Genomic DNA, 20981 nt, shown 5'->3' with positions numbered 1-20981 from the left:
AAAAATGTTGAACTATCTTTGCCCAGTGATACCACACCTTCCTGTTCACACCACCACCACGCCTCACCATACTTTTAAAATTCTGGATCCTAATCTCGTGACCATTATTATATACCAATATTATAGTCAAAAGTTTAAAATGTCCTAAATAAATCCTTTCAGAGACATTCTGTTGTGTAACAGTGACTGTTTTTGCAGGTCACCCAATGAACACTTACAGCATTATATTAGGGTTGGTTGTGATTTCTGAGGAAGACATTTTTGGTGTTGAACTGGATTGCACTGCATTGGTATATATTTGAAAAATGTTGTCTCCACTGTGTGCAGTGGGGGGATCCTCTGTTATGCACATTTTCATGGTCAATAGTGTATTAAGTGTTTAATTGCCTTCTTGTGATTGTGGTGTGTGTGTGACTCCTGATGGTGGCTGGACCTGCATAGCTGATAAGAACAGGGAAGATGGATCAAATATGGACCATGTAAACTTGCACCTCCACGTAATCACAACTTGCTTAAAAAGGTGCATTTAAATGTAAACAAAAGGAAACGTGCACCACCAAAACACAAGCGCAAACACCCAGACCATTTTTACAAATAAATAGAAATGACAGTTGGCTTTCTTTTTTCCCCCTGAAAGATGAATTAATACGCCCATTCTTAAATAATTCCCCTTATCTAAGCTTATTGTTGACAGTATAAGCAAAACTGATTGGACCAATAGCAACGTTTTCTAGGATGATGAATCATCAAATGATTTCCACTGTGCCCATGTGGCCGATAAATCAATTACATTAGGTTTAAGCTGTTCAGAGAAACTTTACCCCTTCTACAGATGAATGTGTACTTTTCATACATACATATTTCTGCACAGGGACGATCAAACAACCAAGAGAAGTAACAAACATGTTGAGTTGAAAGGGGCATTAAGAATTATACTTGAATGTACTGACCATTACTTTGTCTTCAGAGACCAAACATCCCCCGTTTGTCCCCTGCTCTTTCTCCTCCTCACCACTAGGTGTCCCCATATTTTCATCCTCGACCACCACAACAGGGTCACTTCCGGTCCCCGGTAGCGAGAACACGAACAGGAAGCTAGCTCTACACACGTGAAAAATCTGTGGCCAAAACAGACAGCCTACCCAAGATGGACATTACAGAGGTCCCCGTGAGTCACGACAACAAAGGTAAGAAAAAGAAGAATAAGAAGACAAAGAATACGGAGGGAAGCGGAGGAGCCGATGGAGTTGAGACGAAGGAGGACGTGAAGATGGAGAAGAGCGAGGCAGCAGAATCTGCCTTCCCCCCCGCCTTCAGTGTGTCCGAGATCAAGAACAAACAGCGAAGACACCATATGTTCCTGAAACTCAAGCTGGAAAAAAGAAAGGTAAAGATCCATACACATACTAGCTAAGCTAGTTTTTACCAAGTAAACTTGTGGGTCCACCGAGCTAAAACTAACCTGAGTGCAGTCTGCTACAACAGTCACGCTGTAAGCCCTCCCTTAATGTGGCCTATAGAAAGCAGGTCAGGTTGAATTGTTTGTCACTTTTTATGTTTGTAATATTAATTTACCCCTCATAAGTGGTGGAAGGTACTCACCCACTCATGTACTGTACTTGACGGTACATCTGAGGTACTTTCTCCATGATTTTACTTGAGCACTTCCAATTGTATGCCACGCTATATATCTATTTTATTACATTTCAGAAGGCAAGGCAAGTTTATTTGTATAGCACATTTCAACAACAAGGTAATTCAAAGTGCTTCACATAAAACCATTAAAAGCATCAAAACACAAGGCAAAAGAAAAGGAGATTTCAAAAACAATTAAAAAACAGTGTAAGAAATAAAATGCAGTAGTAAAATGCAGAAATGCAGGAAATTGATTAATATATTAATTGAACGTGGTTCAATTAAAGGCAGCAGCAAACAGAAAGGTCTTCAATCTTGATTTAAATGAGCTGAGGGTCTCAGCAGACCTGCAGCTTTCTGGGACTTTGTTCCAGATATGTGGAGCAGAAAAACTGAACGCTGCTTCTCCATGTTTAGTTCTGACTCTGGGAACAGAAAGTAGACCGGTCCCAGACGACCTGAGGGGTCGGGATGGTTCATAAGGTAGCAGCAGATCAGAGATGTATTTTGGCCCTAAACCATTCAGTGCTTTGTAAACCAACAGCAGGATTTTAAAGTCAATTCTTTGTTGGACAGGAAGCCAGTGCAAAGACCATAGAACTGGAGTGATGTGATCCACCCTCCTGGTCTTAGTGAGGACTCGAGCTGCAGCGTTCTGAATCAGCTGCAGCTTTCTGACGGACTTTTTACAGAGACCTGTAAACACACCGTTACAGTAGTCCAGTCTGCTGAAGATAAATGCGTGGACAAGTTTTTCCAAATCCTGTTGAGACATAAGTCCTCTAATCCTTGATATATTCTTCAGGTGATAATAGGCTGATTTTGTAATTGTCTTGATATGGCTGTTCAGGTTGAGGTCTGAATCCATAACTACACCTAGATTTCTGGCTTGGTTTGTGGGTTTTAACATCAGTGACTGAAGCTGAGCGGTGATTTTCAATTGTTCGTCATTAGTACCGAAAACAATTACTTCTGTTTTATCTTTGTTTAATTGAAGAAAATTCTGGCACATCCAGTTGTTGATTTGTTCAATGCAGTTACCCAGCCCTTGTATGGGATTATAGTCCCCTGGTGACATAGTTATGTAGATTTGTGTGTCGTCTGCATAATTATGATAACACACTTTGTTGTTTTCCATAATCTGAGCTAGTGGAAGCATGTAGATGTTGAACAGAGGAGGCCCCAGTATTGAACCTTGGGGAACTATGAGGCACTAGAAGGAAATATGGTACTTCTTACTCCACAACGTTGACCTTAAAGCTGCAGTTATCAGTTGCAGCTCAAATTTAATTTTATAATCCTTAAAACATCAGAAGATAGTACATTTACTAGAGCACAAGATGACATCTTCAAGTTGCTGGTTTTGTCTGTCCAACGATCTAGAAACCTGAGATATTCAGCAGACGTGGACATGAAATCATCACATTTAGAAGCTGGAACCACTTTATAACTTTCAGCGCTACATTAAATACAAGTTGCAAGCACACTCCGGCTGACATTTCAGTATTTATATTTTTCTGTGTTCCTATTTCAGCAAAAGTTGCAGCTGAAGAAGAAGAAGAAAAAAGAAAGAGAAGCTTTAGGTGACAAGGTGAGTTTTCTTTTTACTCTGCGTCTTGTCGCATGTGTTGCTATCATCAGTCAAAGACTAAAGTTTATTAAGTGACCTCTTAGTTCAATGAATTTTACCATTGAACAAGGTAACAACATTAATATTGGGCAATCATTTCTTCTTTTATTCTGTCCCTCGTGAAGGCGCCGCCAAAAGAGGTCCCAAAGACGATAGAAAACCAGAGGGTGTACGACGAGACAACCGTTGATCCACAGGATGAAGAGGTGTTTACAAAGTTTGGTCGAGCTTGTTCAAACCATCTCTCGGGTTGTATTTAATGGGTTTGCATTAACGTGTGTGTTTTCATGTACAGATTGCGTTTGATGAGGGAACTGATGAGTTTTCTGCCTATTTCAATGGGTTGACAAACCCCAAAGTGCTCATCACAACATCAGACAGACCAAGAGGGGTAAGTGGCTGCTGCTCGGCAAAAATATTGGAAGTTGCCAGAATCTCTCACCTTTTCAAACCATTTCAAAATATATGCACCGGTAGATTTGGTAATACTTAAAGGTCATAGCCTGCTTCGTACACCGGGATAGAGTTTGCAACTTGCCATAGTGCAATGGGTCAAATGTTGAGGCTGTGTTATTGATATTTTAAAGATGGCTGTATACATTTTACTGTGGTGTTGAACATTAATAACTCTCTCGATGTGCGTCTTGCAGAGGACGGTGAGGTTTTGTCGGCAGCTGGCCACAGTAATCCCAGACGCCCACGTGTACTACAGAAGAGGGTTGGCCCTGAAGAGGATCATTCCTCAGTGCGTCGCCAGAAACTTCACCTACCTGATGGTCATCAACGAGGATCGCAAAGTGCCCAGTATCCTCAAAGGCAGCTGTGTCGGGAGAGGGGAGGATGATGCACAGTGCTCTGTATACTGTGCTGTTACCCCGTATTCATTACATCGCTGTCATTTAGATAATGGACGATGTGTCTTTTTTTTGTGATTACGCTTTGAATCTCACCAACTTCAGAGACGGCTGCACTAACAAACGTTGACGCGGTGAGCTAGAACTTGGACTAGCTCGACTAACCCTAGTCTGACCTTATTCGGCCCCCTTAACCCGCCTGTCAGATGGTTTGGTTCTCTGTCATCTTCCCGACGGGCCGACTGCCCACTTCAAGATCAGCAATGCTCGACTACGCAAGGAGATGAAGGCAAGTCGATGAGTCCAAATTCTATTTCCTGCTTCTGTTTTGATTAAATGAGGCTTTTGTAATACCGTGACAATAGTAATGGGTTCTACAGCTTTAAAGAAAATCATGTGCATGATGAATTAAGCCTACTATCTCTAGTTAAAAGTGAAACGTATGCCTTTTATTTATTTGCAATCATACCTCAATTAGTGTTTTGATGATTAGCTGTGTGGCATTCGAGCCTGAATCGTCCACGTGGTTTTACAATCAAAATCATCATTTAATATACGAAGCCACTGTTAGTCACGTGATCCCATCATAATTGTAGTGCTTTCTCGTTGCAGCGACGAGGCAAAGAGCCAACTTTCCACTTTCCAGAGGTGATCCTCAACAACTTCACCACACGTCTGGGTCACAGCATCGGCCGGATGTTTGCTGCCCTCTTTCCACAGGACCCTCATTTTGTGGGTCGGCAGGTCGCCACCTTCCACAACCAGAGAGACTTTGTCTTTTTCAGATTTCACAGGTGAGTGTTTCAGCTGAACTATATTGTATTGGAACCGTCGTTTTTTCCGAAGCTGTTCCAAGCATATAGACTGTCTATAAACTGGTATTGTGATCTCTCGAAGGTACATCTTCAAGAATGAGAAGAAAGTTGGTATTCAAGAGCTGGGACCTCGCTTCACCCTCAAACTGCGCTCTCTACAGAAAGGCACCTTTGACTCAAAGTTCGGGGAGTACGAGTGGGTCCTGAAGGTGAGTCTCTCAGCGCCGAAATCTTTGAGAAGAGCTGTGATGATGGAACCAATGGAGTCTGCACTTCAATAGTAATTCGTTTTGTGCCGTGCCACATGACGTTTATTAATGTCTGCCATGTTTGAAGTGCTTTTTAAATGTGACTCGGAATAGGAATAATGTCCCAGGCTTTTTCTGTAATGCTAAAAAAAAATACACTTCTTCTGTTTCCAGCGCCATGAGATGGATGCCTGCAGACGAAAGTTCCAACTTTAAATGCAAAATAACAACCAGCAGGACAAAGATATTACTGCACTTTGTGGCTTTCCACAAATGGACTTTAGAGTGGACATCCAGATTATTCTATGGACGACTAGTTATCACTTGTCCTTTCAACTAAACATGATGACAACACCGACTACTGGATTTTTTTTTTTTTTTAATATCACATCGTTGTAGAGTCAAACTCACTCTGAAAACGACTTCTATAAAGCTGCATCTGCAGGCCAAGTGTGGGACAGGAGCCTGGTGCTCATCACAAGGATTTAGTCTGGGAGACACCAGAGAGGAGACATACTGGCTCTCTACATGAATCTGAATAACCTGAATGCAAGTGTCTGTGAGAGTTGTATGTGCAGTTCCTTTCAAATGTATCTAAACAAACTGTATGAATGTGGCAAAAATGAATAAGTCATTGTGTGACTGCCGTGCATGCAGACCTATGACATCCTGGTCTGTGCAGATGATATCAGTGCAACAGTTTCTGGAAATGGTTACATGGTTCAAATCGTGTCTACAGTGCAGCAGCTTTTTGTATTTAATAATAGACACATTGAACACATTTCAAAAGGCATATAATAATTTTAATAAAAACATGTTGCTGCAAGTTTAAAATGTGGAAATGCCATTTATTCTCAATCAGGAATGAACAATATGCAATTAAAAAAAAAAAAAAAAAAAAAGGCACATGTGTGGGTTCGTTATGTCAAAGCTAGTAGGTCAAGACGAATATCCTGCCACATAAGCACCAGGAAATGTTTCTGTGAGATTTTACAAAGACAAAAGTAAAAACAAAACAAAAAATGTAGTTGCTCGTCCCAAAAATTCAAACGCTACTGAGGCCGTTCCAGTCCACAACGCAGGTCCTGCAGTCCAGTTCCGACAAGGCAACACAATGTCCAAAACCTGCAGAAATGTTTAATATGAATCAGTCAGACCCAATAACCATTGTACTTAAGAGTAACTAGTACTGTACACGTCATCTCCAAGTTTCTTTTAGAGTTCATGAACCAGTTACATGCCATTTATGAGTGGATCATTACGAACCAGGTGTCTGTAAATGAGATGCATCTTGTTGCCTAACAGTTCTCCAGGTATTGCACTGTGGCTGTAAATTATGACCTAATATAAACTTGATGTTTTTACTTAACTTGAATAGCAAAGTCCATTATAGATTAACATATACTGTTGTACAACAGAAGGGGCAAAACATGTTAAGCTTTTCAGATATGCCTATTCTCTCAACTGCTTGTGTTTTTGTTTTTGTTTTCATAAAGACTGTGCTGCTGGTTATCGGTTGGGGGGGGGGGGAGAAGTACTCTGTGTACAAATGATCTCATTACAAGTAAATGTCATGTATTCAAATGTTTTACTTTAAGTAAAAGTAGAAAAGTATCAGCATCAAAGTACCAAAAGAATATCCCTTTTATTTTTTTGAATGAGATTTTGTGATGTGATTGCAGGTGTTAATACTGTGTCCGGTCTCTGATCTCTTCGCACCCAGAGAATGACATGCACAGATGTTACTGAGAAGAACACGTGCTGCGGTACTACCGGAGGAAGAGGCTCCGTGTGTCGCTGCTATAGAAAGGAGCAGACTTTCTGCGGTCTGAACGGGTTGTTGCTGGGCGACATGCCGGTGAGCAGAGGGTCCTGCTGGGCGTTCTGAAGGCAGAACTGCTGCAGGTCTGCTGCGGCCTGCGACACCTGTGGAGGGAAACCAAAAACAAGTCGCTGTTATGTAACCAACCAGATGGGATAACATCTGAACAACAAACGAAACAACACGCCCTAAACGGAGTAACGTTAACGTCACCTTAACTCTGTGTATGCCAGCTTCCAGGCGTAACCGTTGGACGACTTTCTTCATCGCTACGATGCTGGACGATCCCGACATTGTTGCGGTTTCGTGGGACTGTAGTCTTTATAATGACTTCAAAAGTTTTCCAAAAAAAAAGTCACTTTTGGGTTCCAAAGCTTGGTTGCCAACTATTTCTTCCTCATCACAGAGTTTCCGGTTTTCTTTACAGGAGTGTCCACCGGTGCTGCCTTCACGGGGTGTTCTTAACATGTATTCTTGTTCCGTCGACTGTTTATTTTAGATGGAAATTACACCATATGAGAATACGTTCATGAAAGCTAATTCATTTAAGTTAATAATAAATAGTTTTTATGTTGTATGAACGCTCTAACTCTACTATCAAAAACACGAATGAGCTTTGAGGGAGAATAAACAATTTCTCAGTAAAATTCATAATTACGACAACTTCCAGGGTGCACGAATGCAGCATCAGACCAATAGAAATCGCGACCTCTAGTGGTAATAAAGTGGTATCACACTTAGACATAAAAACCAGAAATACTGTACAAGAAAAACTTCATTTCTCGACATTTCTCGACATACCCTGAATGTTTTCAATGTAATGTGTGACGTTTAAGAAGTAACTTAATTTTTTTGTTTTGTTTTGCTAAATCTATAATACAATCTGAAAACAAAATATAGCTTACTAGTAAAAAGGGAATTAAACCATATCGCATGTCGCCTTTGCTGGATGAATAACGTAATATAAAATAGCGAGGTTGCCCTGCCAGTATTCACCCATTGAATTTCAATTTACATTAAACTGAAAACTGAATTCAAACTGAATTCAAATTTAAGGACAGTGTCAGGTGACGACAAATTGGATTCGCTGCTTCTCTCTGCAGTAATTGTCATCATCAGCACCAGAGCAACCAGCGCTGGAACTCTCATAAAATAAACTCCACTGGGAGACTGTCCGGGTTTGATTGCACCAAATTGTTACCGAGCAGTTCACCCCTTCACGTCCCAATAAACGAGGCTTCCTGCGAACAACCCTAACAGAAATCTGCCCTCTTAAAAGTGTTTCTCTGCTTCTCCTGGGAATGGTAATGGAGCTGTCTTGTGAGTCAATGAGAAATCCTGAGGACAGAAGACCGGCCAGTTGCAAGGTACGTTAAGAAAAGTACTGCATCATTGTCTTTGTGTACAGGGAATACAAATGTACTGTCTAATACTTACGCTGCCAATATGCACACTGAAATGTGTTGATGGCCGTTTTTGTGTGTTTAGTTTGTGGAGCTCCATGTGCTGTATGTTCCAGAAGACCAGTGGAACGTGAAGCTCAATAAAGTCCCTGCTGCAGCCATAGGGAGCTTCATATCGGCTGGCTTCATCAGGTAAAAAATGTTATTCTGGAAATGTTTATTTATTAGCAAGTGTTATCAGGTAATTCTGTCAGACAAACACAGTGAAATAACAAGTACAATATTTATTTAAATTAAAACCATAAAGTGACTATCTCAAAGTTCTCGATGTTTTCAAAGCACAGTGCAGCCTGTAAGGAAAGGTTCTTTACTTTAAATGAGTATTTAATGTTTAATTATTAGCTTTTAAAGCTTGATATGATTATGGTATTTAAATGTGAGCTCTTGAAAGCTGTTATATTTTTATTTCAGCAATTATTAAACTTTTCCCTCAGATTTGTATTTTACAGTGTTTAGACTATAACAGGTCACTAAAAAATCCACAGAAACCCAGATTACAGATAGTTATACCTGGGTTCTTCACGAGGTGTCACAGTGCGAAAGAAGTGTGAAAACATAATTGGTGTTGTGGTTCAGTTATCTCGAATCTCCTTTTCATCACTCAGGGTTTATCCTGATAGCACCCTGAGAACTCTGAGGAGCGAGCTGGGAGCTCTTCTTGGCGCTGAGAGGCACATCGAAAAATTTTCCTTCCTCAAATGTGTGGGCCGCAGTTTGGCTCTGGTGAGTGCAGCTGGATGTTTATTGTGGTTTTCTAAAGCTGGTTGTGTTTCACCGGGCAGAGAGAGAAACAATGCAGACAGTTTGATTAGCAAGTTCACTATTCAAGCTGTAAACACTGAAGTGTGTGTGTGTGTGTGTGTGTGTGTGTGTGTGTGTGTGTGTGTGTGTGTGTGTGTGTGTGTGTGTGTGTGTGTGTGTGTGTGTGTGTGTGTGTGTGTGTGTGTGTGTGGTGTACAAGAGAGGGAAGTGAGTACACAGTTTTTACTGCCTTTCACAACAAACAAATCCTTTGCTATTACAGGTCAAGAGCAAACAGGAGAAGGATCTGAAAGTGAAAACGTTCGCTCCACCGTATGTATGTAGAATCCATGTTCCATATTTGCATTTTTGTTTTTGGTATTATAAATAATAGTTTTTCAGGTTTTCAAAATAACCAAAATGTAAAAAAAGAAAGAAAAATAAACCACTCTTGTGCAAGAGCGGGTCCCAATCACAGCAAGTGGATTTCAAATGTATGGTATTGCCATTGCTGTCCTTTTGAAAACAAATAAGAGATCATCTTCACTTGTGTGAGTGTGACTTTATGGCTTTCAATTTTCTATTTGTTATGCCATCTACGCTGCTAATTTCTCCCTCAATTTTGTTATGAACTTCAGTGATTTCCTGTACTTGTCTAATTAGTTCGTTAGTGTTGCAGCTCTACAGTATGTGATGATCTTCATTATGTGCCAGCTAAGCCCCGCTTATGTCTTGTTGTCACCTGTCGGCAGGCCCCACAGCCAGAGCTTTACCTGCTGCCCACTACGGAGATCGACAGCAGTGTTTGCTCCCAGTCGCTCAACCCAGACACCAGCAGCAGCTCCCCAGACCACCAGACCGATTACCCCCCTCCCAAGACATGCAGCCTGCCAGCAGGAACAAAAGAGCCTGTTAAATTTCCCCTCATCCCCCAGTGTTCCCATCAGCCACCTCCCACTCCCAGCCTGGAAGAGGAGGAAGATGAGGAGCAGAGCTATAGTTCTTCAGAGGCAGAAGGGGAAAATGAAGAGGAGGGTCTCTCTTCCAACAAGTTAGAGTGGGCAGAGCAGGAATGTTGCCCGAGGAAGCCTCATAATCAAAGGGCAACACAGCTTGTTTCACAGAATAAAGGCAAAATTACAGGTACAATATATTAGCTTTTGCTCTGCAACAAAGAATGCCTTATACGCTCCAGTTGTACACATTTGCAGCCTGTTATCGGTGCGATTATCCCATGTGATGAAAGTGCAGGTTTCTGTAATTTCAAACAGTGCTGCTGATATTCACCATGTTTCAGAACAGATCTTATCACTCCTCTTGTGACTCATATTCTTGAGGTAAATGTGAAAATGGCAATTGTAAATCATGCTACAAAATACCCTCATCTTCTCTGAAAAGCCCATTTCAGGCAAACAGACAAGACACAAAATGATGCAGAACAAAGTTTTTATTCGTTTGAATGTGAAAATGGCATTTTGTAATCTGGTTTACCAGACACTTGTTGCATTGGTAGAACAAGATTGCACATCTGCCAACAAATGACATCTTCAGCCCATTTTGACACTAATCTCCTGGATCTCACATTAATGTACTAAGCTCTTCAGTTATATATATCCACAGCTTTACAACGATGTGAAGCTGATTCAGCTCAGGTGAAGCAGTTGCCAGAGAACAAAGAAACCTGCAAAAAGAACAAACAGTACCACCGACCGAAGAGAACGGCCAGATATTCAGGAGTCACCAAGTCTCTGGAGGACAGAGATTCAGGCTGCTCGCTCACAGACGGGTACTGTGCAGCTTAACTTGAGTGCCGTACTTGTACCCTGCTGTGAATACGCACACTACTGCTTCTGTAACGGTGTGTCTTTTTGCAGGCTCGGCAAATCAAAAGATGTACATGTATTGAAGTCCAACAGGACTAAAGCAACAAGTGGGGTAATGTATAGCGTTACATATGTGCCAGCATTTTCTGATACAACTTTAAAACATATCTCAGCATGTTGACTTCAGTCTTTCCTCTTGAGAAAACACCTTTGAGAGAGGTTGCCCTTAAAGGACAGGGCCTTTTTTTTAAAGAAAAGAAAAAAAGGAAATCCTAAGTTTCTCGGTGTAGTCGTTAGTCTAAATTCCACTGCCAGTGGAGTGTGTGAGGAATACAGACTGGTCCATTAAAATCAAACTCTGTTCAGACTGGTGTATTTCTTGCTTTCTTTAAGGTGACAGAAAGTCCAGTTGGGTTGTCTCGGTGTGTTGGGCTCACCTCTCCAAGTCGAGCCTTCACTGTGGTCACTCAAAAAACGACTGCCTCGCTCGCCTTTCAGACAAACAGTGAGCTGTCACTTTGGCCACAGACCAATGATGAATGATTGTTCACTTTTCTTTTTTTTAACCCAACTAACATGTCTGCTACTGTTAGGAGAGGAACTGATCGAGGAAATCAAGCTGGTGAGGGAGGAGAGAAAGCAACTGGAGTGGAAAAGGCAAGAGTTGCTAAGAAAGGGGAAAGATTTGTTGGCTCAAAACAGACATTGCAGGAACCAAGGTGAGCAATCAAATACTGTAGTTCTGTAGTTTGTCATCAGTCTGTGAACCCACGAACAGAACAGAATTGTTCTTTATGTGGATCAACAAACCTGTAACATATTACTGTTGTAAAGAGAAAATGCACTTAAATTTAAGTATAAATATTCTAGTGCTTGATTGCTAATGCAGAGTTGGAGAAGATCTAATCCCGTGGTTTTAATTGCAGTTGACTATACGATAAATATATATGAAATAAAGTCAAAATGTAATTCCTATATTTTTTAGTAGGTCAAATTGTCAAAAGTAACGCAATTCGGCTCATGCCTTTCTCGTCAATGCAAAGCACGTGACAGTTGGAAGAAGAAATATTTTGAGACCAAGAAGGCCACGGCACCATTGGAGGAAAAGCTGAGAAACTTACGACAAGAGTTAGAGACATTTTACAACAAACTCATGCATCAGCTCCAGGCCAGAGATAACAGAGGGAAGCCAAGACGACAGGGCAGATCTTCCATAAAGGTAAAACAGATTTTATCTTGATTTTTATGTCTGTTTTTTATGTTGATTTTGACTTATATTAAAAGGTAGACACAGTATGGGTTTGGAAGATTCCCCAATCCTATTCTTTCTCAAAATATTGCATAGCTTTCAAATAAATCGGACACACTGAGTGACATTTTGAATTGCTAATGTACCTTTTTCACAGCATACATTTGAACTTGTAGAAGGAAAAGCAAAAGTTGAATAAAGAATGCATCACAGCAAAGCCCTGTAAGTGGAACCCCTGGCTTTTGTTGTGATGTCGTGTCAAAATGTCTGCTATGAAAAAGGTATGGGTCAGTGATTAAAAATGACACCAGTGCTGCTATTGTTTTCATAAAAGTCAAGTAAATGACTGATTGAAAGATCATGACTTTCAGAATGAGCTCATCATTCAGATCATGACAGAGAGCCATGAGATTGACAACCTGAAGAGGAAGGTAGAGAATGCGAAGATGAAGCTGGTAACAGAGATAAAGGTATGAATCTATATAAATGTTTCTATGACCTCTGAACAAAAGGAGCATCCTACAAATATGATGTGTTCTAACATGTACTTGAAAGTGATATTATTACATAAAATATTCTACATACTTTACTATGAGGATACAAATTATTACTAGTTCGTACTACAATGCAAATTGGCATATTTGACCAGCAAATACATCATTATTTTATTCATTATTATAGTAAAAGTCCTGCATTCACGTACTTAAGTAAAAGTATGCAAGTATTATCAGCAACATTTACTTAAAGTATCAAAAGCAGTAAAGTGATGTTTTTGGATTAAGAAAACCGCTGCATTAAAGTACTGTAGATGTCTTAATGTTTTGCTAATGTCTACTTTATATACTGTTATGTAGTTTTAGCTACAGTGATGCATAAAAGTCTACAGGATCATCATGTGTCTGCAGCGTGGCTGTCCTGTGAGAACCACGTTATCTCAGGACGTTAGTAACAGTACCTTGAATTTCTGCTTCAGTTGCTGTACTTGGGTAAATACTTAGATATGCTGGTGCAGCATCTGGTGTATTATACTAAGAAACTTTCAATAAAACTTTTATTGTTTCATGAATGGCTGCGTAGTTGAGGAAACAGGCTGCCACAGAGCTGACGGCCCTGAAGGCTGAGCTGGCCCAGAAGAAGTCCTCTCATCCTGGTCCCATGTCGTCGCTGGGCTTTGGAAAGACCACACGGGACAGACCACAAGATCAAAGCACCTCCATCTAATTCAGCACATACAGACTGAAGAAAACCTTTGGTGGGACAGCAGTTGATATTGATTTGTTTGATTTTCTGAGTTAAGTATTTTTGTACTTTTATTTTTCCACTTTTTTTGTTATTACTTCTTGTAAATGTGTTTGAAATGTTGATACTTTTTTCATTCTGAATTTCTGAGGTTCTGTAAGCTGAGAGACCCACAGACCCGTTTTAGTCAATTTTTTAAGGGGGGATTTTTAGGGTGAGATAGCAGGTCAACAGATTCATTTGAGATGCTCAGGAGTGTGTGTCAAGTTGTAGTCATGACTACAAAATTAAAAATAATAATTCAAATACATTGTGTCAGTGTAAAAGGGCTAAGAATATTATGATGGAAGGTCTGATGGCCATCCCCATGCTCTATGATGCCATTATTACACAGATTTGGTGCTAAATGTCACAATTTCTTTCCACTGGATAATAATAAAAATGATCAAAGATGCCTCCAAAATACCACATTAAGACACCAAGACCTTGAGGAACACCATAGAAAAAGTCATGCTTTAAAATGTTAAACATGTTTTAATTATCAAAAGAATCAACAGCTCAAAATTTGTCAATCAAAAAACTGTTTATGTCACTTTAAAGATTGGTTGTCTTACCATCCAAGAATCAGTTGTTTCAGTTTGCACAGAGTAATGTCAGAGCCGTAACTACATTCAATGACAGCAGCAATAAAAGCCCCAATAAACACTTGCGTGCGAGTATGCATCCCTGACCATAAAGAAGCCACACCCCATTACTGCTGCAAAGGGATCTATTGACTTAGCAACAAACAGGAGGGGTGAGGCACATTTCTGCAGCAGTGTCGAGTGTATCCCAGCTAGCATCCCAAGAGTGCATTCCACATCACTGCAGTCTGCTGCTTGGCAACCGGTTCATCACTGTAGTCCAAGATGTTGCCATTCCACATACCAATGCCCCTCAAACCTTTAGATTTCACTGACTCCGCCTTGGGACAGACACTCTGTGGGTCATCGTACCAAACCTGATGAATCTGTCCTTTCTGGTCCTGAGGAAGAACAGGAATCCTAAAGTTAAATGTGATACATTCTGAGACCCTTTCCAAACATTTAAGACCTCATCGGCAATTTGAGTTAATACCAGATACATCAGTGACACACTTTACCTTTACTTTACATTGATTTTGATTCTTATTTTGTGATTACTCCTTGGACTACTGTAGCAATGCAACTAAATTCATAGACGGCATGGGAACAAAGCACAAGGCAATGAACCGAGTGACTAACCCAATGCAAGATTGATTAGAAATCTTGCATGACCCCCGCGATAGAATCAAAGGTAGCGTCACTCACTCGCAACAAATCAAACACACATTCATACTTGTAGGACCGTTATTTCACCTATGAGCGTTGAACTTTGACAAATAGTAACGACAACTTAAGAGAATGTGAATGGTTGCATAGCATGTCTGGTATGTCATCAAAAACGTCATACAAAATTATTATAAGTAAAAAGAAATGTATGTATTTGTGTAAAATGTATACATTTTGGCCAACTAAGTAGCTGTATATTTGTAAGCAAATGAAAGCAGACATAATCCTTAAACTACAGTATATGATAAAGACAACGTACCTCGTAATTGAAGTTAGGAGCGTGCTGCTTGTCGTCCCAGAGCCTGCCGGACAATGAGTTGTTGACCTGCTTCATGATCCACTTGTATGTTTTCTGTGTTCCAGCTGCATCACTACAGGGGGCTCCACGGAAAGGAACTTTGTTTATAAAACATACTCCCTCCTGGTATGGAAAAAGACATTAAGGGAAATCTGTGTTAACATTTCAGACAGAACAACTTATGATGTCCTGCAACAACAAAATAAGTGTAAATAAATGACAGCAATAGCATGTTTTCCAGGATGGGGGAAGAGAAAAAAAAAAAACTGAAGAAAGATCATAAATCACAGAGAGAAGAGAAAAGGTTCAGAGATTAATAATTACCATATTTCATACACAAAGGCAATTAAAGGGCTTTATATAATGCATTTTTTCTTATTGTCAATAAATTCCATAAAAGTTGCAACACAATGTCTTGGTCTGTCTCAATATATCTTTTGACTCCCTCCCCTATCTGTAGCTCTCAGCCATTTGTTTGTAGTAATGGAATCAACTGGGCACTGTACATTACATAAACACCAGTAAATAGTGCATGTGTTATTAGTATTAATACATAACACATTTAGTGCTCCAGTGAGAAGCTACAGCAACAGTAAAGCATACATGCAATTGACTCAGAATAAATGGTCATCAACGGCGTGGCTCATTAATGTGTTTTATTAGTTTTAATAGCCAGTCATTGTCAGTCTTTTTATGGGATTTGTAAACAATAAAAACCAGGCTAAGAGTCTACATCCATGGTAGGGGCACTATGAGGCTGATTTGAGATGAATGCTAACTGCAAGCCACATCCATGATGCTAACACGCTCTCAATGACAATGTGATGAGCAGTGTTAGACAAATCCTGAGGTGGACGTTAAAGTCTGTCCAAAATCCTCACAGCAGTCACGCCTAGTTTTCAAGACATTTCACTTAAAAGCGGCACGAGTCAACCTCAAGGTGACGATAGAGGAAAAGTCAGATAATCACTCAAGTTATCAGCATTCATCGACAGGGCACCATAGATATCTGGAAATATATTTCATGGCAATCCATCCAGAAACTTGTCAAAACATTTCACTAAAATTCAAAATGTCAACCTGCAAGAGTCAGGGACTCACCAAAGTCAGTATAGGAGTCATCCTCTGAGGACCCTTGCTAAAAATATAGATTACTATCCTTAAAAATACAACAAACATTTGAATTGTATATCTTATTAAAGGAGCATATCTCACCTGGGAAAAGTTAAGGCATGGGTAGTCATAGCCGTACCATGGCACTCCCATGACTAGCTTCTTTGGATCGATCTTCAGACTCAAAAACTGGTCATAACCTTAAAAGAACAACATTTCATATCGTGGTGATGAATAAGTCTGCATTGATAAAATAACGCATCATCATTATCATGCATTAATGGACAACAAACCATTCAACGTTTGAGAGAGTGGGGCATTTGCCATTGCGATACAGTCCCCCGTGATCTGGCTCTGCTCGTCATAGGACATCACAAACAGCAGGTCACAAGATTCAGCGATGGTAACGTAATCGTAGCAGCGCCCGTCGATACCATTTGGTGACCAGGCAACGTCAAATGAGACCTTGAGATCGAGATGAGATCAAGAAACATAAGAGCCCAGTTAGGCAAGGCTTACAGCACTTCAATCATTCATTTTGTTGCCTGCTTGATTCCTATTTAGGGCGAGGGAGGTATTTAGGGAAAAGAGAAGACGGCGAACCCAAGCTACATGTTCATATTAGGGGACCTCGTCAAAACACTGTGTTCACCTGGGAGCCTGGGATCGCGCTGTGGAAGGCCTCAGTGGTCTCTTTGACCAGATCTGTCAAAGCATGGTACTCCGGGGAGCCCTCCTCCACTGCTTGTTCGATGTCGATGTTGATCCCATCCATAAATTGACTCTTGGCCAAGTTTACCTTCTCTGTTACCCACGCCGTCCTGTTATATTGGTCCACGATGTCGGGGAGGTGAATATCACCTTTTCCCACCAACAAGGAAATAGAGAGATGGAGATAGTTATGGGTCGATGGATGTGGACAGCAGGAGCAAGGAGTAGAGCCAGAGTTGATTAAATGCCATACATTGATTAAAGATTGAAGCTAATAACATTCACTGGATGGATATAGAGAAACATCTCAATGATAGGAGGACGTCATGTCATATTGATGTAGATAACTTTGTATGTTACGTAGATAACGGTTTAGCCCTTGACCTAAAGTCAGAACAACGGACCATACTCTGCAATTGCTACAAATGGTTTCATTCCACAATGGAATAAGTTATCTTACCTTTAAGTACAACCCGTGCTCCTTTGGAGTGAGCGTAACACATGAGATCAGCATCATATTTTCCAAATGTCGCCACTGTCGTCACCATGCTCCAGTTGTAGGACTTCCATGTCTTTCCACCCACGTCAAACACAAACACCTTAAAACACAGAGACCACACAGACAGATGACTGTAAGCTTCACTTCTCCTATTCATACTCCGTTAATGTCCTGCTAAATATGTCAGTTATTTGTTAATTTGATAAATCCCCCAAAAAAGAATACCTGTGACGGACTGATATTTTTCAAGTCAGTCTCACTTCTCCTAATCTTACCACAACAAAAAAAAATTGTATCCTGAACTCCAAACTATTAGAAACAAAGCAGGGCTGAAGATGGTGATTGCAAATAACCTTGTTTTGTTCATGATCAATCCTCAATTATTTTTTTAATAAGTAAATGAATCGTTTAGTCTAGCCTGTAAAATGTCAATCACAAAGTACCAGAGGCCTAACAGAGTTCTTAAAACTACAGTCTGACCAGGCCTGAAAGTATCAAAAATAAAATGCATGCGATGTTTGATACTTGGCTAAAACTGTTGAAATCGCTAAAATGAAACTGGCTTTGGATAAAGTCGATGAATAAATGGTCACTGTTGCTGCCAACAGAAACAGGTTCTTACATCTAACCACATCCATTTCACCGGAGTTAGCTCATCGTTTATTTCTAATCAGACCTAAGCCGACCTAGTATTTGGATACAGGGTTCCCTTGGTCAGAAAAAAAACCCATGATCAAAATCTTATTATCACATTTTTGGAAAAGTAAAGCACGTGTCAGGGTAAAGTAAATTGAATGATCGATGTTTCACTTTGTATTTTTGAAAAATAATGTACAGCAAATTATTGCAAAACAAGCAACTACACCACATCTTCTGCTTCTTTTGGCTGTTTCCGTTAGGGAAGAACACCACTACGTACTTCCTGAAAATGGTTTTTTTTTTTTTTTTGCTTCGAAGCTCCATGTAAGAGTGCCAATAAACCACATCAGGGAGCGACAGTGGACGATACCCGGGTTAACAATGTTAGTAGTTACACCTGTTTTTGTCAAGTCAAATTAGAGTATGTCAACTATCAAATATCAAACATTGATAAATGTACAGTTACAAAAGGGCTCTTCAAAATAGCAGAAGTCAAGTGTGCACAAAAAAAAGATAGCCTTTTCATATATCAGACACGCTGCAGTGATAAAGGAACAGCGGTCCAAATATGAAACTTACAATAGAAAAAATAATAGAAAGCTCACCAAATATTAGTTATTGCCATGCAGCCAACACATAACAGATTGATTTTTCAATTACTTTATGTATGTTTAGACTGTGATAAATTAAATGTTTTCTAGGTGAAGATGCCACTTTAATACTCACCAACCAAAGCATGACATTTTATCGACTTCCATCATGAGATCTAGTTTTATTACAATCATGAACAGAGGTTTGTCACACACCATTGTAAAACAGTAGCCAGCATAAACTTCTGTCCATTTATCTTAACAGCAAAATGTTTTATTTGCTCTTCTTTCAGCCTGCTGTAACTTGTAGCTACATGGTAAAGTGGCCTATCAAATATGCTGGAAAATGGTGAAAGTTTGCAAGGTGAATTGTCCTGTAAAAGTAATGTGCTGCAGGTGGAGTTTGAGCGATACCATGTTGTCAAACGGACATTAACTACCTCAAAGTCTCTCTCCTCGCGGATCTGTTGACAGAGCTCCGGCTTCTCACACGGACACACGGCAGCCCCGCAGACCAGGATTATCGACGACAAAAACAGAAGAAAGTATGACATTTTCGTAGCAGGAAGAATTCTGAACTGAGTGCAGCAAAGCAAGACAGGAAGTACGAATATTTCAAAATAAAAGTCAAGGCAATAGAACGACCGTATGCAAGCAATTCTTATTTACAGTCCATGATGCAAGCACGTACCAGGGTAACATTAGAAGAACATTTAACCCTCCTGTCGTGTTCGTTTCTCCCCCCTTACTTTAGTGTTCCGTGGTCTGTTTTAACTGCTCTCACACATTAACACAAAAACCATTAATCATCACCAAATTTTATTTAATTAACTTTTAAGCTGTAAACAATCTCATACTAGTGGTTTATATGAATAAGTGCTGTGAATAGACAAAGAATTGATGGGCACATAAGCGCGGGATAGAGATGGGTTCCCATAACAAACACCAGATTTTTTTAGTTTGAAGTTTGAAATGTGTAAAACTGTGTATATGGGGCTGTGAACAGGTGTTTACACAGGTGTGTGTGTGTGTGTGTGTGTGTATGTGTTCGTGTTTATGGGAGGATGGGTGGTTGTGGGTGTGTATGGGGCTGTTTTCCATCTGATGAATGGACATAATCTAGTGTTTCCCATTCATTTCCTATGGCGGTCACGTTTGACCGGGAACACCATGGGTGTTACAACGTTGACTAAACCACAAAAAATTCAATGAAAGTGATCAGCAATTTGATATGTTCAAATGCCTAGTGGGGAGGATATCATGAGGCCTTGAGGTAATCAGATGTAACACAATATTTATGATTGTTAAAGTTGTAAATCGGTCAGATTTGACCCGAACACGACAGGAGGGTTAATTAATGACTGTAAATAAATATATCTGAGTCGATGGTACTATGTTATCTACAGTGTATCTCGCTGACTACAGGTGATTTAATATTAATTTATCCATGTACACAGCAAGAATCAACTTTTCGATTAATCGGTGCATTGTTTGATGCAATACAGTTCGTAATATAGTTTAATCAAAAACAATTTGTGTGTGCAGAGTGGTTGCTGTTTGCACTGATATTTATTTTTCCACCGTATTCTGTTTCTTGAGTGAAGGCAGAGCACAGCCTGTAAAACGAGACGCAGAGTAAAAGTGTTCGCCATTTCTACCAGTAGATGGCAGTATAAGTGTATTTAAACCATAGATATTTACATGTGTCTTTGTTAATTATCTCTATGTTATAGATACAGAGGTATTTAATGCTGTTTATTTCATGATATTTGATGTCCATGGTTAATTTGCAACCTAGTTGTATTCATCATGTATTTACCTGTTATTTTTATGTAATTTCAGAACCAAACACACCTACATGGAAGAGTGAGCATGTGTTGATCACAAGGCCATAAATAATGACAATTGAAAAATAAAGAGACATTTAGTTTGTTCTTATTAAACAGCCTTCAGTGGGCCTTGCCTCCAGTCATAGCACCACTGTGCGTCCCATTTTTACCTTCATTACTATATTATCACTGGACCATCATCATGAACCTCTACACCAGGGGTCTCAAACTCATTGTCACTCCGGGCCACATCAGCATCATGGTCGCCCGCAAAGGGCCGGTTGTAAATGTAACTACTCGTAACATATTGTTAAATAACTCTCTGCATTCACAGTTTAAAGTAGTCTTCAATTTGCTCACAATACATTTCCATGTTAAATGTACAGTAACCAGCCAAAGAGCTGCTTCTATGACTGTGTTTAAGTATCTCATAA

General features: G+C 40.0%; 4 protein-coding genes across 4 annotated transcripts; 2 read left to right on the top strand and 2 right to left on the bottom strand.

Annotated features, from left to right (window-relative positions):
* Positions 1–1088: 1088 nt before the first annotated feature.
* On the top strand, positions 1089–6294 carry rpf1 (ribosome production factor 1 homolog). Its single transcript, XM_079267748.1, has 9 exons — positions 1089–1387; positions 3170–3226; positions 3391–3471; positions 3561–3656; positions 3916–4069; positions 4326–4408; positions 4732–4913; positions 5017–5143; positions 5357–6294. Exons 1-9 carry the CDS (start codon positions 1148–1150, stop codon positions 5396–5398), a joined length of 1062 nt encoding a protein of 353 aa, XP_079123874.1. The 5' UTR covers positions 1089–1147; the 3' UTR covers positions 5399–6294.
* On the bottom strand, positions 6169–7444 carry LOC306776874 (guanine nucleotide-binding protein G(I)/G(S)/G(O) subunit gamma-5-like). Its single transcript, XM_079267749.1, has 3 exons — positions 7218–7444; positions 6956–7108; positions 6169–6307 (listed from the first exon to the last, which is right to left on the bottom strand). The coding sequence occupies exons 1-2, from the start codon at positions 7296–7298 to the stop codon at positions 6983–6985; spliced, it is 207 nt and encodes a 68-aa protein (XP_079123875.1). The 5' UTR covers positions 7299–7444; the 3' UTR covers positions 6169–6307; positions 6956–6982.
* Positions 7445–8311: 867 nt separating this feature from the next.
* On the top strand, positions 8312–13501 carry spata1 (spermatogenesis associated 1; the record flags this gene model as incomplete). The annotated part of the gene is made up of 12 exons (XM_079267244.1): positions 8312–8371; positions 8493–8599; positions 9073–9190; positions 9492–9545; positions 9961–10351; positions 10829–10994; positions 11083–11143; positions 11425–11536; positions 11625–11750; positions 12075–12250; positions 12652–12750; positions 13358–13501. 12 exons carry the CDS (start codon positions 8312–8314, stop codon positions 13499–13501), a joined length of 1614 nt encoding a protein of 537 aa, XP_079123370.1.
* Positions 13502–14067: 566 nt separating this feature from the next.
* Positions 14068–19272, bottom strand: ctbs (chitobiase, di-N-acetyl; the record flags this gene model as incomplete). The annotated part of the gene is made up of 7 exons (XM_079267243.1): positions 14068–14543; positions 15128–15289; positions 16382–16479; positions 16573–16744; positions 16932–17140; positions 17451–17589; positions 19159–19272. 7 exons carry the CDS (start codon positions 19270–19272, stop codon positions 14355–14357), a joined length of 1083 nt encoding a protein of 360 aa, XP_079123369.1. The 3' UTR covers positions 14068–14354.
* Between the last annotated feature and the right edge of the window lie 1709 nt (positions 19273–20981).

This window comes from Melanostigma gelatinosum (assembly GCF_949748355.1).
Source record: "Melanostigma gelatinosum genome assembly, chromosome: 4".
Taxonomy (NCBI): Eukaryota; Metazoa; Chordata; class Actinopteri; order Perciformes; family Zoarcidae; genus Melanostigma; species Melanostigma gelatinosum.
Note: the sequence above shows the minus strand (reverse complement) of the source record. Positions and strands in the feature narration are given on the sequence as shown.